General features: G+C 39.4%; 1 protein-coding gene across 6 annotated transcripts in view; it reads right to left on the bottom strand.

Annotated features, from left to right (window-relative positions):
* The window catches only part of LOC111868839 (agrin), a 922,237-nt gene that overhangs the window by 32,725 nt on the left and 871,765 nt on the right, over window positions 1–17,747 (bottom strand). For 5 of the 6 annotated variants that reach the window (XM_033753190.1, XM_033753191.1, XM_033753192.1 and 2 more), the window contains 7 exons: window positions 13,098–13,212; window positions 11,994–12,236; window positions 9,407–9,802; window positions 6,628–6,780; window positions 3,357–3,479; window positions 2,996–3,133; window positions 2,186–2,332 (listed from right to left, as the gene is read on the bottom strand). In XM_033753190.1, coding sequence (XP_033609081.1) covers window positions 2,186–2,332; window positions 2,996–3,133; window positions 3,357–3,479; window positions 6,628–6,780; window positions 9,407–9,802; window positions 11,994–12,236; window positions 13,098–13,212 — 1,315 coding nt within the window. The remainder of the gene's footprint in view (window positions 1–2,185; window positions 2,333–2,995; window positions 3,134–3,356; window positions 3,480–6,627; window positions 6,781–9,406; window positions 9,803–11,993; window positions 12,237–13,097; window positions 13,213–17,747) is intronic. The other variant, XM_033753193.1, reaches the window with a different exon arrangement.

Genomic DNA, 17,747 nt, shown 5'->3' on the forward strand with positions numbered 1-17,747 from the left:
ACAACTGACTAGTAGCTGGCTAACTCGGAACTAACTCGGAGGTAGCTCGAGGACTCACTGTGAATAGCCTTTGCTGCTCCTCATGTAGCCTCGATCGGACAATACAGAAAACGGCCACTTAATAAGCACCCTTGTTGCCTGGCGCTGTGTTGCTAGCAACGCTAGCGGTAGTAACCGCTGTTACTACCGTCGTCTCTCGCAATCCTGTTGCGTCACCTTTACGTTACTGTGTGGAGGAGGGGGAGGGGAGCGCTGACTCACCCGCCGCGTCACTGCTGGTGGGGGGAGTTCTCCTTTGCGCAACATGTCACAATAATAATGGCATAGTGTAGTTGGTCAGGTGACCTGCAAAATGGGCTGTTTGTTATGCTTTCTTCCTCCTCTTCTGGAGCAGTCACCCTTTTCAGAGTTTACTGTCCCCACTGCTTCACTTGGGCCCCTCCCTACTTTACATATTCATGACTCTGACCAAATCTATCCACCATGACACATTTTCTCTTCCTTTCTTCTTCTGTACAACCAGTCACTTTCCCATCTTGCCTAATTTTAAACCTGAAAATCGTGGCAGTATGTCCCTCTGAAACACTGGTTTCACCTACCAGACTACACAATGTCGTAGTGAAGACGACCGCAACTTTGGTTTCATTGTATCTCTTTCCAATTATGAGGATGTGCATCCAGTTTCTTAACAAAGTATGAAGATCTTCTGGGATGTGATACCTTGTATTGTGAGTGATATTTACCACTGTTTCGAAAGAATCTACTGCCCCCATCTTCAGGGTAAAATAGTTTTTCATATGTACCATCATGTAGGAAGCTACATTCCAGCAAGAAATTAACCTTCATGGTCACAACCATGAGAATCCACATAAAAGTAAAAATTTAATTATGGGCAGTTAATCCTACACCCAAACCCAAGTGTCAGTAACTTTCAGCATTGACTGTTCATGGCCACTTATCAATGTATTCTTAACTAGAAGATGTGCACTGCCATAATGGCTATAGTCTTGGTTGAACTTATCCATCCTAAAGGGGGATTTTAAATCTATCAGTGCTATTGGTCCGACAGCCAGATTCTAAATCAGAGGGAATGATAACAGTATTGTATGAATGAAGAGTTTGGCCAACTGGATCACATATGCTGTTACAACAGTTTAATATGTGACCAACAAAAATTATTATGGCTATATATGTATATGATTCTCTTCCTGGCATTATCTCTTCATGGGTTGCTGTCTTTAGTCTCTACAGTAGCCCATTCTAACAGTCTCCATCTTCCACATCTTAGTATTCCAAAATGGACTTATTTCGTTCTGCAAGTATAAAGTATATAGATCTTACTACAGGATTCTGACGATGGTGTATAATACACTGATATATTGGGTTTTTGGACTTTATCCATCGTCCAGTGATTGAGGCTAGCTCTTTCTAACGGACCCAACAGAATAGGTGTTTTCCTTCACCTGAGGACGGAAACAGATCCAGTTTCCGAAACGTCATGTTTTTATTAGTTATCTTAAAAACCAGGACGATGGATAAAGTCCAAAAATCCAGTATATCAGTATATAGATCTTCTTCATGGTTACTAGTGCAACACATTTTTGGATATGATAGTCTTCACTCCTTCGTCCATTCAATGTGACCATATCATCTCAGAGCTCTATTTTCTAGGTTTCTCATCACGGATGAAGTAACATTCACATCCCATAATGGTTTACTTCCCACTCCATTTTCTGTTTCTACAAGGAGCTGAGATAGCTCAGTTGGTATAGTGACAGGGCTCGAAAAGATTTTTCTTTTCTCAACAGCATCCAAATTGATTTTGAACAACTTTACCCAAGGACACCTTCTTAAATAATCTTATTCAACTGCCCTTATCTACTCCTTCATTTCCCAGTCCATGGCCAAATTTACCTCCATGTCACAGCTGTGCTGTGAAACATATATTGTCCTTAATTTCACTCTACACACACAACATACATCCACACAAACACAAGTTTTGAGGTGCTTGCCATTGGTATGATGCAACTTATAGAAGTGTTTCTGAAAACTCAACCTCATAAGTTCAAGCATTGTTATATCTCTGCAATTCATTCCGTAAAACTAAAATTCTTATACGTTTGTTATACCAAATAAATCAGGTGACAATGAGTGGGAACTACAAGATGGACAAAGTGAAGCTTACCAGAAACACAACCAGTAGGTCCCAGGATCTTCTTATGACCAGTACAGACTGTACATTTCTGTCCCTGAATTCCTGGCTTGCACACACATCGTCCTGTCATCTGTTCACAGTCATCACGCACTGACCCAAACAGTGAACATCCACATGCTGAAAATTCAAACAGGAGAAACATTCAAGTGTATTCTTTCAAAATATCATTACATCAACAAATTTACACCAATGTTACTTCATTATAGTGCATTCGATTTTAAATAAATTCTTTTTGTTATGGTGAGTTGGTGCAGCCATGGTACTCACCACAAGTTAAGTGTTCATCAGTGAAAATATAAGAATTAGGATTGGAGATCTTGCAGTTTTCAGGAGTAAACAGACCTCACCATATATTCACTAGTGCATACAATGAAATGCTCACACTAGTTTCTCATTGAAGTAGTAGTTCTGAGCAGAACTCATAACATCTACTTTCCTGTTACATAAGTTACCTTGACAGTGCCAAAACTACTTCCTTTCAGTTCATTTCCTATTTATTACTCACTACCCGCTCTCCCATTTGACGGTATATATTGTCTGAATAGTGGAAGTCATAAAATAAATCACAAAAGAAAAAGGTAATTGTAATGAATGACACATAAAAAATTATTATAGCTTATGTTAAGGTACTAAGTGTTTGCCTCAACAGAGTGGGGAAAGGGGCTGGAGACAGAGCAGTTGAGACATTGAACAAGGTTTGACCTGGAGATGTTTTCAAGGTGAAGTAATACCAATCAATACGCTAAACATTTGCTTCTGCTGTGTAGTCTTTATACTCACGGATGCATCCTTGGTATCCCTCAGATATTTTGGGAAGTCCCCAGAATCCTGGTTCACATCGATCACACTTGAGTCCTCCTACACCCGGTTTGCAAGAACACTGCTGAGTTATAGGATCACAAGTGTCTGAGTAGGATCCTGCAAGAGGAGACAGTGGTACAGATCCAGTCTGCGCACGGTAGTTATGGTAACTTAAATTCATTATTTCTCTCAAAACAGCACATTCAACATGACTCTCCTATATGGAAATTAATTTTTGGATGACGGAAGTGAGCGATATGAATAGATAGAGTCAGTAGAGATGAGATACTCAAGAACAGTTACAGGCACATAAAATAATATGAGAGAAGTGAAGGCTTACCAAGCTTATTACATCCACACATGGATGGACAACCAGCATTGTCTGACCCCAAGGCAGCTGTCTTTCCATCAGGGCAGCAGCCATACCAAGAGTCTTCACAGCTTTTGTGGTTGGCATTCAGGTCTGCATAACACATGCAACATTCAGAACAGATATAGTGCTGAAATGCTTATACAGAGACGTAAGAGCTACACTGAATGTCAGGAAAGGAGGAGGGATCACCTCAGAGAGAAATATTATATCTGATGTTCCTGTTACCATGAACTGTTTTGACTGAGATATACCGTATTTATGCATGTATAGGCCGCAGCACAATTTTCAGACAGAAATTATAGAAAAAATAATTTTCTTGGAATATTATTTCAGGAGTATTACACCCTGTATTACTAATTATGAATACAATTTTTTTTAAATGAAGTGTGATTTCGAATATTTCGAATATAAGCCGCACCCCAGTTTTCCTCTTGAATTTTTGGCAAAAAATGTGCGGCCTATACATGCATAAATATGGTAGGTTATTCAGATTGCAGTCCTCTGGGTAATGACAACATACATATCTGACAGGTAGGTTCCAACATTCCTTTGAAATGTCTGTACCTATCTATGACAGTATATTTTTTATTTTAAAAGTAGTTGAGTCTGAGTCACTTGGTATGGTGGTCTCAAATGAGTATATTGTACCAGTACTAGAAGAAAGATGATTACACAAAGTTGGTTGAATGACAGCAAGAGAAACAAAATGCTCACACAAGAACCTGTCTGAATGTCACTTTGTTAACCATAAATTCCAGATGGACTATACTGGTAATGTAGCTGGGTCAAGATGGTGAGAAGCTGGTGACTAGCACCGGAACTGCAGCAGCATCTACCCTATATGATGTTATAGCCAAGGTTACAGTATGAATCATCACCATGAAAACCTCAAATTTCATACATGCAAAAATTATTCATAATTTCTTCTCCTTACAGCTATCACTCATATTGATTAATACAGCCTGACCTTGTGCAAAACCATAGCAAATTGCAGCCTGCATGTCATTGCTAATGTATGTAAGAACATTTCAGGCAGATTTATTTCTTAAAAGGTGTGACAGTGTTACAGTGTAGCATACATGAATATATGTACATCTAACGCAATAAGTTCTTGACAGATGGTTAATGATATTGAATAACATGATGCACACATAACCAAGATAGGGCATCATCACAGTTAGAACTAACTTCATGGAGCACAGTTATTTGCAAGAAGATAAAAGCTGCAGAGCTGCTTAATAATTTTCTCACACTTTATGGAACCTGAAGATTCATTACAGTATTCAAGCAGCATGTCACCGCTTTCTACAATGAGCCACATGAATTTTGGCCACATGTTCCTACCCTATTTCTCTGAGGTCCATTTTAAGAATATCCTTCAATGTATACTATGTCTTCTGACCGATCTTGTTCCTTCAAGTTTTCTGATCAAAATTTTGTATACATTTCTGACTGCTCATGTGTGTGCCATGTCTTGCCCATCTCAATGTCCTTGATATGAACACACTAATAATGAGTAGCATCCCAGTTAGAATAACTTGAAAAACTCAGTACAATCAGGGCTGTCATCTGGAAAATGGGACTGCTTGGAACCATAATCAGTACTTTCTTCTCAAACTTCTGACTGAAAACCCCATCAACTGCCTGCTAGAAACATCAGTGCTGCTTGGCTGCAAATACACTTTTGTACGGAAGACTCCACAATACTTCCTCTGATGATCTTCAAGTGAACACAGGTACAGATTATGTGAAAGCCTGTTTTTCCTCTAACACTGGTATATCACACTTGGTGTCATCTATTGACAGAAATGTTGTACTAAGCGGTTAACACTATACATATCTCTTTGAATGTGGCAGTTTCAACACATATATACCAAACTGAACTAATCAGCTCATGGCATGCAAAAGGTTAAGATCTAAGGTGATGAGAGAGATGGCACAATCCATTGTTAAACATGAAGAAGAAAGACGGATTCCCAATAAACATAATAAACCTGATCTGAATTTCCAGGTGTGACTGAATGAGAGCGAATGAGGAAAATGCTTACCTGAGAGCAAGAATCGTAAGACATTGCAAATGAAAACAGTGGCAACTAGATGCAGAAGGTCTGCTTGTCTTTGTTTACAAATGTGTCTGGAATAATGTCAACTTAAGAAGTATTCTCTGGATTAAGACAGCAGTTAGGTTATGTTAGTGTAATGTGTATACCCATTGCTAGGCAATGGTTTGGTAAGCACATACCCTCAACACATGATCACGTGAAAATAGGACATCCATTGCTATATAATGGACCAGTAAACACGTCTCCTTAACAACACAGACTGCACTTTCCATGGGGTCCATTCCAAGGGGTTATGAGAATAAAGTGCTGAGGAGAATATTTATGCCTAAGAGAATGGAAGTAACAGCACGGTGGGCAGAATTGATTAATGAAAACTTCATAATTTGTGTGCCTTACCAAATATTAATAAGATGAGATGAGAGGAGGATGTAGGGGGATTAGATGTGCATCTCAGTTTTGATTGGAAAACCTGAAAAGAGAAGGGTGATCTAGGCATGGGTCAGAGAATATTAAAACCCATAATACAAAAGCATGTTGTGAGAATGTGACTGTTTTCTGGCTCAGGATAGGGTCCAGTGATGGGCTCTTGTGAATGTAGTAATGAACCATTAGATTACGCATGGATAATTTTTGATAACTGAGTGACCGTTAGCTTCTCAAGGATTCTGAGCCATGGAATTAATTATATCAACATGCAGTTGAATTATAAAGAAGAAAAATACAATGCTGGACATACAGATTATAAAATACTTCGATAAAAATGAATTTTTCATTCTGAAAGAACATATCAGAATATATGATGTATAAATGGACAGATGTAGATGTAATCACTACTACTATATGCTTATATAAGTTTTGTGGTTTTCACACCAGTGACCTAAAACTGTCAATTTTTGTCACTGGGTTCCTTTCTTTACCCCTTCCCCTTGGGGGTCATGAGCATCCTCCCTGTAATTTCCCCCTATGTAAGAACCTACACACTTCAACTCTGGAGATGAAGGTATCATGTTCCCCCAAAATACTGGTATCCACTGACAAAACTACATGGTGTTACAACCCCGAAGGCCACAATCATTGCAATGCTTGTTAATATAATGACAAAGTAAACTGTTAATTCAAATCCTCAATGAAAGAGAGAGGGGTATGAACATTTGAATGGAAGGAAGGGAGCTTACCTTTCTCACAACAGCGTGCAAAGTGAGGGGTTTGGTGACAGTAGCTCCCTGAAGGACAGTCTTGTCTGTTGGGCCCACTCCCACAGTCATACTCTCGTCTTGTGTCTGGGTCAGCCAGTGGGAGCCCTCCATTGCAAGGCTTGACTTTCATACCTGTGCAAATCAGTGTGTAATGTTATGTGTTTAACTGAATGTGATGAAATATGCTCAGACTTGGAGTGTGCCCCTCTTCAATGACATACAAAGCAGAGAAAGAACCATCTATATATCAGGTTACTTGAATCCAGCAGAAGTTCATATAACATTTATATTAAAATAGAAATGCGTTAAAACCAAAATTATATCCTACCTAAACAAAGTCAGTGTATTATTTATCATTTTAAATACTGGATTTTCGTTTTCTGTTTATTAAATCCTATCAATTGGTCTTGCTGAGTTGTCTTTCTTCCATTAGCGCATGGCTTCAGCTTTCAGGGCGGATCACATTAATTCCTTCCATTAGTTCACTCATACAATGTTTGTGGATTTACTATGATCGTTGGTTTCACCAACACATTTTAAAAACATCCAAAATTTTTAGTTTATTTTGACTGACATCATAGTGACTTGGTAAAAGTTAAGGTAAAGTTGTCCCTGTGGTTAATTAAACACGTCAGGAAGACGTGTGAGGAAGAGGAGGGTTAACTCCATTCTTTAATCTGTGCATGGGATGGAGGTGAGTGGTTGGCCTAATTCCCTGGCTGCTTTGCATTCATACCATTTGGACAGGAGGCTGAATGGGCCCCAGAACATATTCCTATCAAACACTCTTTGTTATTCAACTTCACAAAGAAATAATAAGAATGTGGCAACATTTATAAAAAAGGTCTGTGTAGGGAGGAAATCAAGCAGAACTAGAGCCACACAGATTACTACAAGTGCTGATGCTGTTTTCTGTGTTCTACCATGCAAAGAAATTCATCTACTTATCAGTGGTGTTGGGTGTATAACTTAATGAGTGGCACTTTGATTACCCTGCAGATGGGTGCCTCATTGAATAACACTAAGTTGGATGGTACATGGAAAATTGTCATGTTTACATTTGAAAGTAGACTGGCGTAAATCTTGGGTGGGGAAATGGCTGCCCTAACTGAGGTCTTTCTGTCCATTCAGAGAATACAGGTATAGTGCATCAATTAGGCATTTGGAAGCTCTTGGCACAGAAGAGATAATATTAAGATGGATTCTTGAAAAGTAGGATAGGAGGGATTGGAGTCATCTGGCTTAGGATTGGGACTAGTTGTAGGCTCTTGTGAATATGGTAATGAACCTTCCATACAGCAAAGTGAATTTCTTGGCTAACTGAACAACTACTAGCTCCCAAGAAAGATTTGTGCCATGCAGTAAGTTAGTTTACATAACGGATGATGTTCCATATGAATCAGTTATTGTGTTTGGAACATTATCCATCATCCCTTTTTATTTAAAATAACTTTTCAGAGACTGGATTCTGTCTCCATCTTCAGATAAAAACTTACTCAGGTGGGCCCAAATGATAGAGCTAGTCCCTGTCTTTGGACAATTGTTTTTAATAAAAAACAGGATGACGGACATTGTTCAGAAACACAATAATTGTATTAATATACCATGTTACAAACTTTTAGATCTTATTTTCAGATGATCACTTGACATTTTATGTCCACTGGAACAATAGAGATTGAAACTAAGGATACATATATCATGCGTGTTCTATTTGGAGCCAATATAATTTCATACATTCCAATACAGTGAATAAAAGTTCAAGAGAGAATAGAAAGGGAGAAAGTAAGTTACAAGATGAGATAAGAAGTGATAGGAAATTTTCGATGTTCTCACGGCAGTGAACATGAAGATTACTGTGTTAGAGAAGAATTCAATTCTTCTACAGGCAATGAGTTATTAACCAGAATTTTGGAGAAACTTGCTGCCTCTTTCTTCAGGATACAAAAGTAAGCCACATGGGAAAACAACAACTGTTCTCTCTTCTACAGTTTCCAGCATCTGCTGTGATCTGAGTGGGTTCTGTCCCCAATCTGTTGGCTAATGGGCTTTTTGATTATGCTTCATGTCCAGATATGCACGGTAATTTTGATGTGAGGGGATATGTGTCCCTTCAACTGGACTAACTGAATGATTTGTGTTAGTGTCTCAAGTAACTTCCATATAGTGCTTCTTCCATTCCCTTGTTCTTTAGTAATCTTATCTCTTTTCCTCCATTTTTCTTTGTATCTTTGCAGTGCCTTTATTTTTCCATCCTATCATCATTCATCTGCCCCTTCTTTTCTCCCTCTACTTGACATTAAAACTGTTTCCTCGCTTTGTCTTTCTCTTAGTCTGTACCTTTAGTACCACCATCTTGTTTCTCCTCTTTATTTGTCCTTTCTCCCCATGAATCTGACAAATGACTGAAAGTAGTTTGTTTTCCCTGCACACTACCAATGCCAAGCTTGGTTCTCTCCAAGTAAGATGGACTTGCTAATTTATGTGTAGATTTTGCAACTGTTCTTTTGTGAATAAGAACAAGTTGATTTTTCTCACTGAGTTATTGTGCTTTTTAATATGTATCAGAGCTTCTGGAGGTGGCTGTTATTTTCGTTGGAAATTTGTTCAAGTCTTACATTGAGCATGTCATGTCACTAAGGGATCAAGTTTTTACTCACTAACTGCTACAAAGGGCAACAGATCTTATGATGCACATCAATAAATGCGACTCAAACAGGCATGCAGGGGATAGAAATTCATGCAACATTCCACTCCACACCTTCACACAGATCCAGTGGCCGCAGCCGCAGTTCCTCCTGCCTCTGGCACCCCTCCATCTTCATCACACATATAGATGGGTACATCCTCATATCTGATGCACACACCGGTTTCCCTCCTCCTTCACCCATGGCTGATGCACAGTCAAATTGACAAGAGCAACGTGGGAAGTTATCAGGTCCCAGTTCACAGGTTGCATCAAAGTCACAATGAATGTCACGGCATGCTTCACTGACACTATTACTGCTCACAGAACTTCTGTTACCATTGTTAGTGATGGCATTTGTATGAATGTTACTGTTACTGTTTGGTAAAGTTACTTGTGGGCGTATGGTGATGGAGGTCACTTGGTGGCCTTGACCCTGGCCTTGCCTTGATGATGGCAAAGTCGGAGCGGCTGTGGAGGAGATTAGTGGGTTAATACTTTAGTATGAAAATTTAAAATAAAGGTATAATTAGTCTGAAGTAGTTAATTAAAGAGTAAATGTTTCAAATAAGCACAGACTGTTTGTAAAATATGGGTATTAGGAATACAAATTAAGAAATACTTCTAGCAAAATACATGTTTTGAACATTTTGGTGAGCCTTGTGTCTATGGTAAGAAATTATATGATCTTCGTAATACAGAATACAAACTCCTCATTAATTTCTTACAAATATGTCTTTCATATCTTTGATCAAGTCTGCACATACATTTATGGGTCAGATCATTATTCATTTCTTGTCAAATCGTAACGCCTATATATATATACACACACACACACACACACACACACACACACACACACGGAGTTTCACGACTTTAGGGCATAACTGCAGGAGGTGATTTCCTAGGTCTTTGTGATCAAAAAAGTTCATATAAACATGTGTCCGATTTTGGACAATTACGGAGTTATGACCGTTTTTTAATTGCCGTACTCACCCTCGTGTGAACCGCGTCTGTCAGCTGTCAGGTCGCTATTTTTAGCCAGCTACAGACAGAGCGTTCTCGTTATCTCGACACTTGAGATGTAGTACCTAAGGCGGGGAGGGTTGGTATGTCCGGCGCAGTTCACAACCAAGCGGCAGCCTGCGTTGCGGCCGGCGGTTGCATTTTCGAAAATCAGCTTTAAGCACCAATAAATTCAAATTAAAGGAAATTTCACGAAGTTAACTTTACATTCATACTTTAAATGTATCATGTATTATGCTGGTTTATTATTTTGTTCCGTTTATTGTCAGTAATCGTTACCCTCTATTCTGAGTTTAAAATGGTCATAACTCCGTAACCATCCAAAATCGGACACATGTTTATATGAACTTTCTTGATCACAAAGACCTAGGAAATCACCTCCTGCAGTTATGCCCTAAAGTCGTGAAACACCCTGTATATATATATGTGTCAGTCCCATACTGTGAATGTGCAGATCTGTCAGCAGTTTTAAGACATTCACTTCTGTCACAGTGAATTCCTACAACATTCAGAGCAAAAGTAGCACTAAGTGATAGTAGGTGTATAAACTATATATATTAGACATCAAATCGAGGAGACAAAAGACAGAGTATGACAGAAGAATAAAGAAGGAAAAAGAAGAGAAGACTAGAGGCTAGTGAAAGATCCAGATAACAGTGAGAGATTCGTTATCCAGAAGGAGTCAAATGTGTGAACTATTTTAATCAAGTGAAATTGTAATAGAGATGCTTAATAAATCAAACTAATCAAATATAGAGCTCATAATATCAGTCACGCATTTGTAACCGTGTTTGCAACCTTGTGGAGCACCTATTTGCTCACTTTGCCCATCCATTTCCTTGTCTGTATGCATGAAACAACTTGAGAACCAATGAACTGATTTTCATGAAATTAGAGAGATTTAATTAAATTTAACATTACATTTCAGTTTTGGTGCAAAATGTGACAAAATAACGGACTTTTATATGATGACCTACAAGCACATCTGTGTATATCTTGAGCTTAGTCCATTGAACTTCAAGAAAGAAATGTTTTGAGCCAACATTGTACGGTAAACTGATATATACATTTTACTCTATAAGTTTGTTTTTGAAATAATTAAATACAAATGAAGCTATGTGTACATTTCATAACTTGTATATTCAGCACTCAGCAATGGTCTTAAACATACAGGTGAAGATTGCTGATGTCTCTATTATCAACATTAATTGAAGTTTCTTCCACCTAAATGTATAGGTTTACACATATTTAAATAAATATTTAATCGAAATGTAACAGATCATGATGTCAGCATCTTCTGTTATCATGTATAGTGTATGTTGTATACTTTTACATTCGTGTTACTACTAACACAACGTGACCTTAATTTCAAGTATCCATATATCAGAAACCACTGATAATGGGACTCATATATAAAGGACATTTCTGACTAGGAATTGCTTTCGAGCAACCTCCAAAAGATTTATATAATATTATGAATCACCTTGCATATAAAAGCTACTGATTATATCATTTTTGACAAAACACTTCTGAATTAATAACCAGCAATTGGCATGTAGCTTAATCATGCATATAAATTGAAGAACTAAAAGCAATAATATATAGTCACCCTCTCCATGAAATGCATGCAACATACTTGCAGGAACAGCATTCTTCTCACGGCAATCCCCGTAGAATATGACAGTAAGTGGGGGGATGCCAGGTGGCTGGTTGCAGGATGCACGCTGAAGTTCACACTCATTAGGATATGTCACCATATTGGAAGCACAGACAGGCTCAGACATGTGGATACCAGCTGAGTTACCACAGTTTGTGGGACACACACATTCTCCAGCCTCACACCTTGCACCCCACTGGCACTCCACCCCCTGGCACAAGTCTGAAAAATATATAATAATAAGGCTTTATCAACTAAAGTTGTTCCATCTTTGGGTTGTAATATCGTGTAGTTTGGGGACAGATCGACATTTCGGAAGAATATGTCGTCTCTGCTTTAGGGAAAAAAGGTAAACAAATCTAGAAACCATCAGAATCTGGTGTCAAGCCGTGTTCTCTCCAAACTGCATATTCTTACAACACATGAATGTTATGCCTAACTCCCGCTTCTCAGTTTAATAGCTCTGCTTTTGAGAAGTAGATTAACATTAGTTGGAGAGTACAATAATGAAGCCCTTTGTTACACATTTTTTCTTCACTGACATATAGTCGCTGTCTCTGCCTATTATTATAAATGAAGATCTGAAAGGAAAAGGTTTATTATTTACAATACATCAAATCATCATAAGGGTCAGTCTAATTTAAACTGAGGCGCTCCTGCAGTTTTGAAAGAACTTAACCTGGATCTTGACTCCTTTGTCTCATGAGAAATTCTTTCCAAGCCAATCTATTTTATCATGCCTAGAATAGTCTGGGTGGTATTTGTTATATACCACGCTCTTGCTCAATTAACTGCACAAAAACAAAATTAGCAACTTCGCCAACCTTACGCGCCATCTTAAGAAACAAATGAATCATTGAAGCGCGGTATAGAATAGCTGACACTAGGGAACTATGCGGCAACGCAATTGTGAGAAGACTGGTTTGCTTCGTTGCCGTTTCCTCAATTCGTGCTGCTCAATTCAGTAACACGTGTTCAACTTAGGCTGATTACAATTCTCGGAAATTGAGGTTGCGTTGCGGTTGCCAGTTTCCTCGGTGTGCCTCCGCCCTTAGAGTTGAATACACGATACAGATTACTCACCGCAGTCGCCCTTATACGCCACCATAACGAACTGCTTACTCTTGCAGGCTGCAACACGCATCTCACACTCGTTCTTGTAAGTCACACCATCCGTCCCACAGGCGGGTGAGCGCACCTTGTGGGGCAGAAGGAACAAGTGTGATGGTTATACAGCTAACCCTCGAGGACCACATGCAGTCTCCTTCTGTATCACATCTCGAGATAGAGTTCTGTATATGTAGGATTAAGCTTTCGAAACCTTGTCATAGCTGTGCTAATGGAAGTTTCGTTAAATTAACCAAGAATAAATACATAACCACATAAATAAGTAATACTGCTTGGGATATCTCGGTGCACAGTTTAGGAACCAGCGTCTAAGGATAAATTGTGGTCTTTGCGCTATTTCCTCCGTTAGAGGGAATTTCTGCAAACTTTTCTCGCCGGGATGAAAAATCGATTTCATGGTATAAGAAAGTCACGTTCGTTCTTCGAATTTCAATTGTCTTTCGTGCTGAAAACAAAAGCCGGTATACGTGCAGTTGTTGCAAATTATTACGTTCTTTTTGGTGCTTGCTAGCTCGCACACGTATCATATGACATTTCCCATTCTAGTAACGAGGCTGAAGGAATGGATTAGTATACACACACGAAATGTTAGTGGGATTTCAAAACAACTGACAAGCGCCTTTACAAAACCCTCAGAATTAAGAAACATCTATCTGTGTAAGTATCCATGGGCCTTTCGAGACGTAACGCAGCATATCCAAGTCACGTGTTATCAATACGAGAGTTTCAAGATTTGAAACTAGGTATTTAACCACTTGAATGAAACGTTTTCTCCAGGTAAAGAAAGTTATACAACGTCGCCGACAAATGGTACCATTCTTTCTTCATACTGTTACATGTACACCCATTGCTAGGCAACAAGTTGGTGAGTTCCCGCGAAGACAGCCCGCAATTAGGTTACGCAACAATAGAGGAGGTTGCGTTTTGTAGTCGTCCGCAACAAGCAACAGTAGAACAACGGTGTTATGCAATCCGTTTCTAAGCAACGGAAGTGTAAACACGTCTCCAATAATAGGTGTTTTCCGTGAGGTCATCATCTCGTGATTTAATAATCGATGCAGCTAATACTAAATAGTTAACCCCGTGTGGAGGCGGGGTCGAATACCTCCACCGTGACCCTGCGAGTCGTAGGAGACGACGAAAATGGAAGTAAAATATGGTCGCGATCCCCAAGGGACTCGGACCCAAGAAAGACTGCGCTGGCAAGGACCAGCAGCATATACAAAAGGCAGACCCGTCCTCTTGTCAGAGAAGGCGCCCACAGAAACAAGACCGTGACTTTCAAACGGTAATAATTAATATCTGGTCATGAGCACCAGATGGGCTTGACACCAAGACTTCCCGACTGACTGACCATCAACCGCAATGTGACTTTGACTCTGACTTGACTAAATAGTTAATTTATCAACTTACAGTTTATTTAATGACACTGCCAGTAACTCAAGTTTGTAACACTGAATGACTGAATTATAGTGAATAATGAATTGGGAGGGATGTGGAGGGGAGCGATCATGGCCTAATTTTGAGGTAATATTCCGGAATTTGTCTGAAGGGACTACGAGAACCTCAGTTAGGAGAGTTGAGAGCCCATACAAAGATACGAACTGAAAAGTTTCCAAATACAATTCAGAAACGTTATATTTTCAGATAATTTGCTCGGTCTAAGTCGTTATTACAGCAGTATAAACCAGTATACTGAGATTAGTATGGCGTAGGTACATTCTAAACTGGCTGCTACGAGTGATTTAAATTCGGCAAGTAGTGTGTTTCGAATTCCTGTTGTAGACTCACTGAATTCCTTCATAGAATTCATCACTTTCTGCATATAATTGACAAGCCCACACCATCTGCTTCAGTCATCATTGACTTATATTTATTTACTTATTTATGGTCCATTTAACGACACCAACAGTGTAAGAAACTACAGCTCTTAGCTTCGAATGGTAGAATGACTGACGGATTATAAATTGGAGAAGATCTGAAAAGAAGCGACACTGACCTAATCATGGTACTATTCTGGCATATGCTCGAAATAACTGAGCAATACCACGAGAGACATAGAAGAATAACCAATGTCCTAACCACGAATCGAACCGAATATATTCCGAATAATAATCTACAGCGAGTCTACAGCTACGCTGTCATTTTCAGTCGCACTTATCGTCACGTTAATTTTATGTCATACACTGTATGTCACACATAATACCTTCAGAAGATGACTCACTTGTTCAATAAATTCCACTTCCATGGAAAGCAAATATTAATTATCGTGTGCAAAGAAGCTTGACACTGAAACCTAACCTGATTCAATTCAGTGCAATAGTCGACACCTGCATTTCGATAACATCCATTTTTATTAGTTCTGAAGGGTTTCAACGACTGTGTATTGCACTTGTTACCCTGACCACTATCAAGCTTAATATTACTACCTTGTTCTGTGCGGCTGATAGAGCATTGTTCCATTGACTGGGTTGTCCAGCGATTATGACTAGAGATTTCTATCGGATCACGTAAGTGGATGCCCTACACCTGAGGGCTGGATCACACCCGCTTTCCAGAATGCTGTTTTCCGGTTCAGAATTTCGAACGATGAACAAATTCAAGGAAAATATCTGAGCTTCCAGAAGGGTTACAGTGAAGAGTATTTATTATATTCCGAGATACTGCAAAGTGTAGTCAGGTTGACTTTTACCGGTCTTTCGGAGAAACATACTGACTCCATGTTCACGTTCGAGGAGTAAGCTATGAAAGTGATGAGAGAGAAATAAAGAGAAGTGCAGCTTGACTTACTCTTCGACCCTTGCATTCCTCCGAAATGTTGCTGAACTATGGAACTTCAAGTCGGAGTCGAAGTCAAAATCAAAGTCAAGTTGCGTCCGATGGTCAGTCAGTGAGTCGGTCAGTCTGTCTGTCTGTCTGTCTGTCTGTCTGTCTTGGTATCGAGCTGCACACGGGGCTCGACATCAAAACATACTGAGGCGAACTTCACGACGTTAGATGCATTACTACAACACTTTTTGAAGTCAAGAAACTTCCGTTTCTTACGAAATATACCAAAAACTGAGAGGGAAAGTTGACATGTAGCAGTAAACAATAATTACATGTTATTAATGGTAATGGCAAGAACAACAAGTGACAACATTGATGGTATCTTTGCAAGGTTACCCCAACTACTGTATATTAAAATGTATACTCCAAAACCACGTTCGCTTCAGTTCAATGAGAACCTGCCTGTCATAAATTCCCCCATGCATTTAGTTTGCAGGTATGCACCTTCACTTCAGATGACCCTCCAAGAGTCCCGGAATTGCGAACAATCTGTGCTGGTCCGGGTGGCTTCCGTTCCATTGTAATATGTCTCGGGTTCATGTTTGGCCTGGAAATACCTATGTTCAGAGAGACAAATACTGCCTCCAGTCCCATTATCTCGGCAACCAATGGACTGCGAATGCTTTTCTCCTTGTTATAATCAAAACACTGATACCATTACAGCCCAGACTCTTGCCGTTAGTTAATACTTCATAACACAATGACAACTATATAACATTCTGATCCTTCGTATTTTGCACACAGAATGTATTTATATTTTGATTATGATTCACATAACAAATAACTATTACTTTCCGCGATAAGATTCTGAACATTACGTCATGCCCCATATGTCCAAGTATAGGCGCAAAGAAAGTATACAGATGACCTGAAATTTAATTTGTAATTTTGGTCAGTGGATTCAAAATTATTATGAGTAGAAAATTCAGTGTAATAAGTGAGCCATGTTGAAGGCTCTTGGATGACGTCATGCCTTCCAGCCATGTTAATCCCTACCTCTTCATCCCGTGCTGGAGTGCATTACGTGGGATTCAGCTTCCTCTCCCACTCATATGGCTCGGAAGAAGCCGGTTAGTGAATCAAGATTCATTCGCTGCGTGGATCCACAGCGTATCGGCGTACGCTGCCAGCCTGGGGTATTTTCAAATTCTGTTTTGGCAGGTATGCTAAATTGTGTCTGGGCGGGTGTGCTGGCAATGCACGTCGGGGGTTTTGCTTGCGTTATAGGTAATTGTGTGAGCAGCGACGGGCTTTAAGTTAATTGTACTTCATTGTGTTTCTTTCCAGGAATCGCCTGTGGGCAAGGAATATTAGTTAAGGTTTATTTTGTGCTTGCTGAAGTAGCATGATGGTAAACAAGAGTAATGAGCAGTGAGCGTGGGCTATTAAGTGTAATCTGATGACGCAGTTAAGGCAAGCGTAAGGTAACCGACAGATGTGGTCAAGGCTGTATGTGTTTGGGCCCACGGCTTCTATTAAGTTCTAATTGTTGTATTGTTTTACTGTGTTTCTATTATTAAATTATTTTATTATTGTGAACTAGTCTTGTCGATTGGAAGAGTCTCCCTGCTGTGGCTTGGAGTCCCTACTATATCTAGGGAGCATTGTGAACATAACATGAGAGCCCCTGACGTTGCGCCGCTCCTGTCTTGGACGTGAGAAGTGCAGGGTACCAGGAAGGAGCCGGTGCATAAGTAATAACTAAATGAACATGGAATGTTATGTAGGCATGCGGAAATTTTTGTACTGTAAACACTACACCATATTTTACAGCTC

Source organism: Cryptotermes secundus, unplaced genomic scaffold (genome assembly GCF_002891405.2).
Source record: "Cryptotermes secundus unplaced genomic scaffold, Csec_1.0 scaffold310, whole genome shotgun sequence".
In the NCBI taxonomy this organism is placed as follows: domain Eukaryota; kingdom Metazoa; phylum Arthropoda; class Insecta; order Blattodea; family Kalotermitidae; genus Cryptotermes; species Cryptotermes secundus.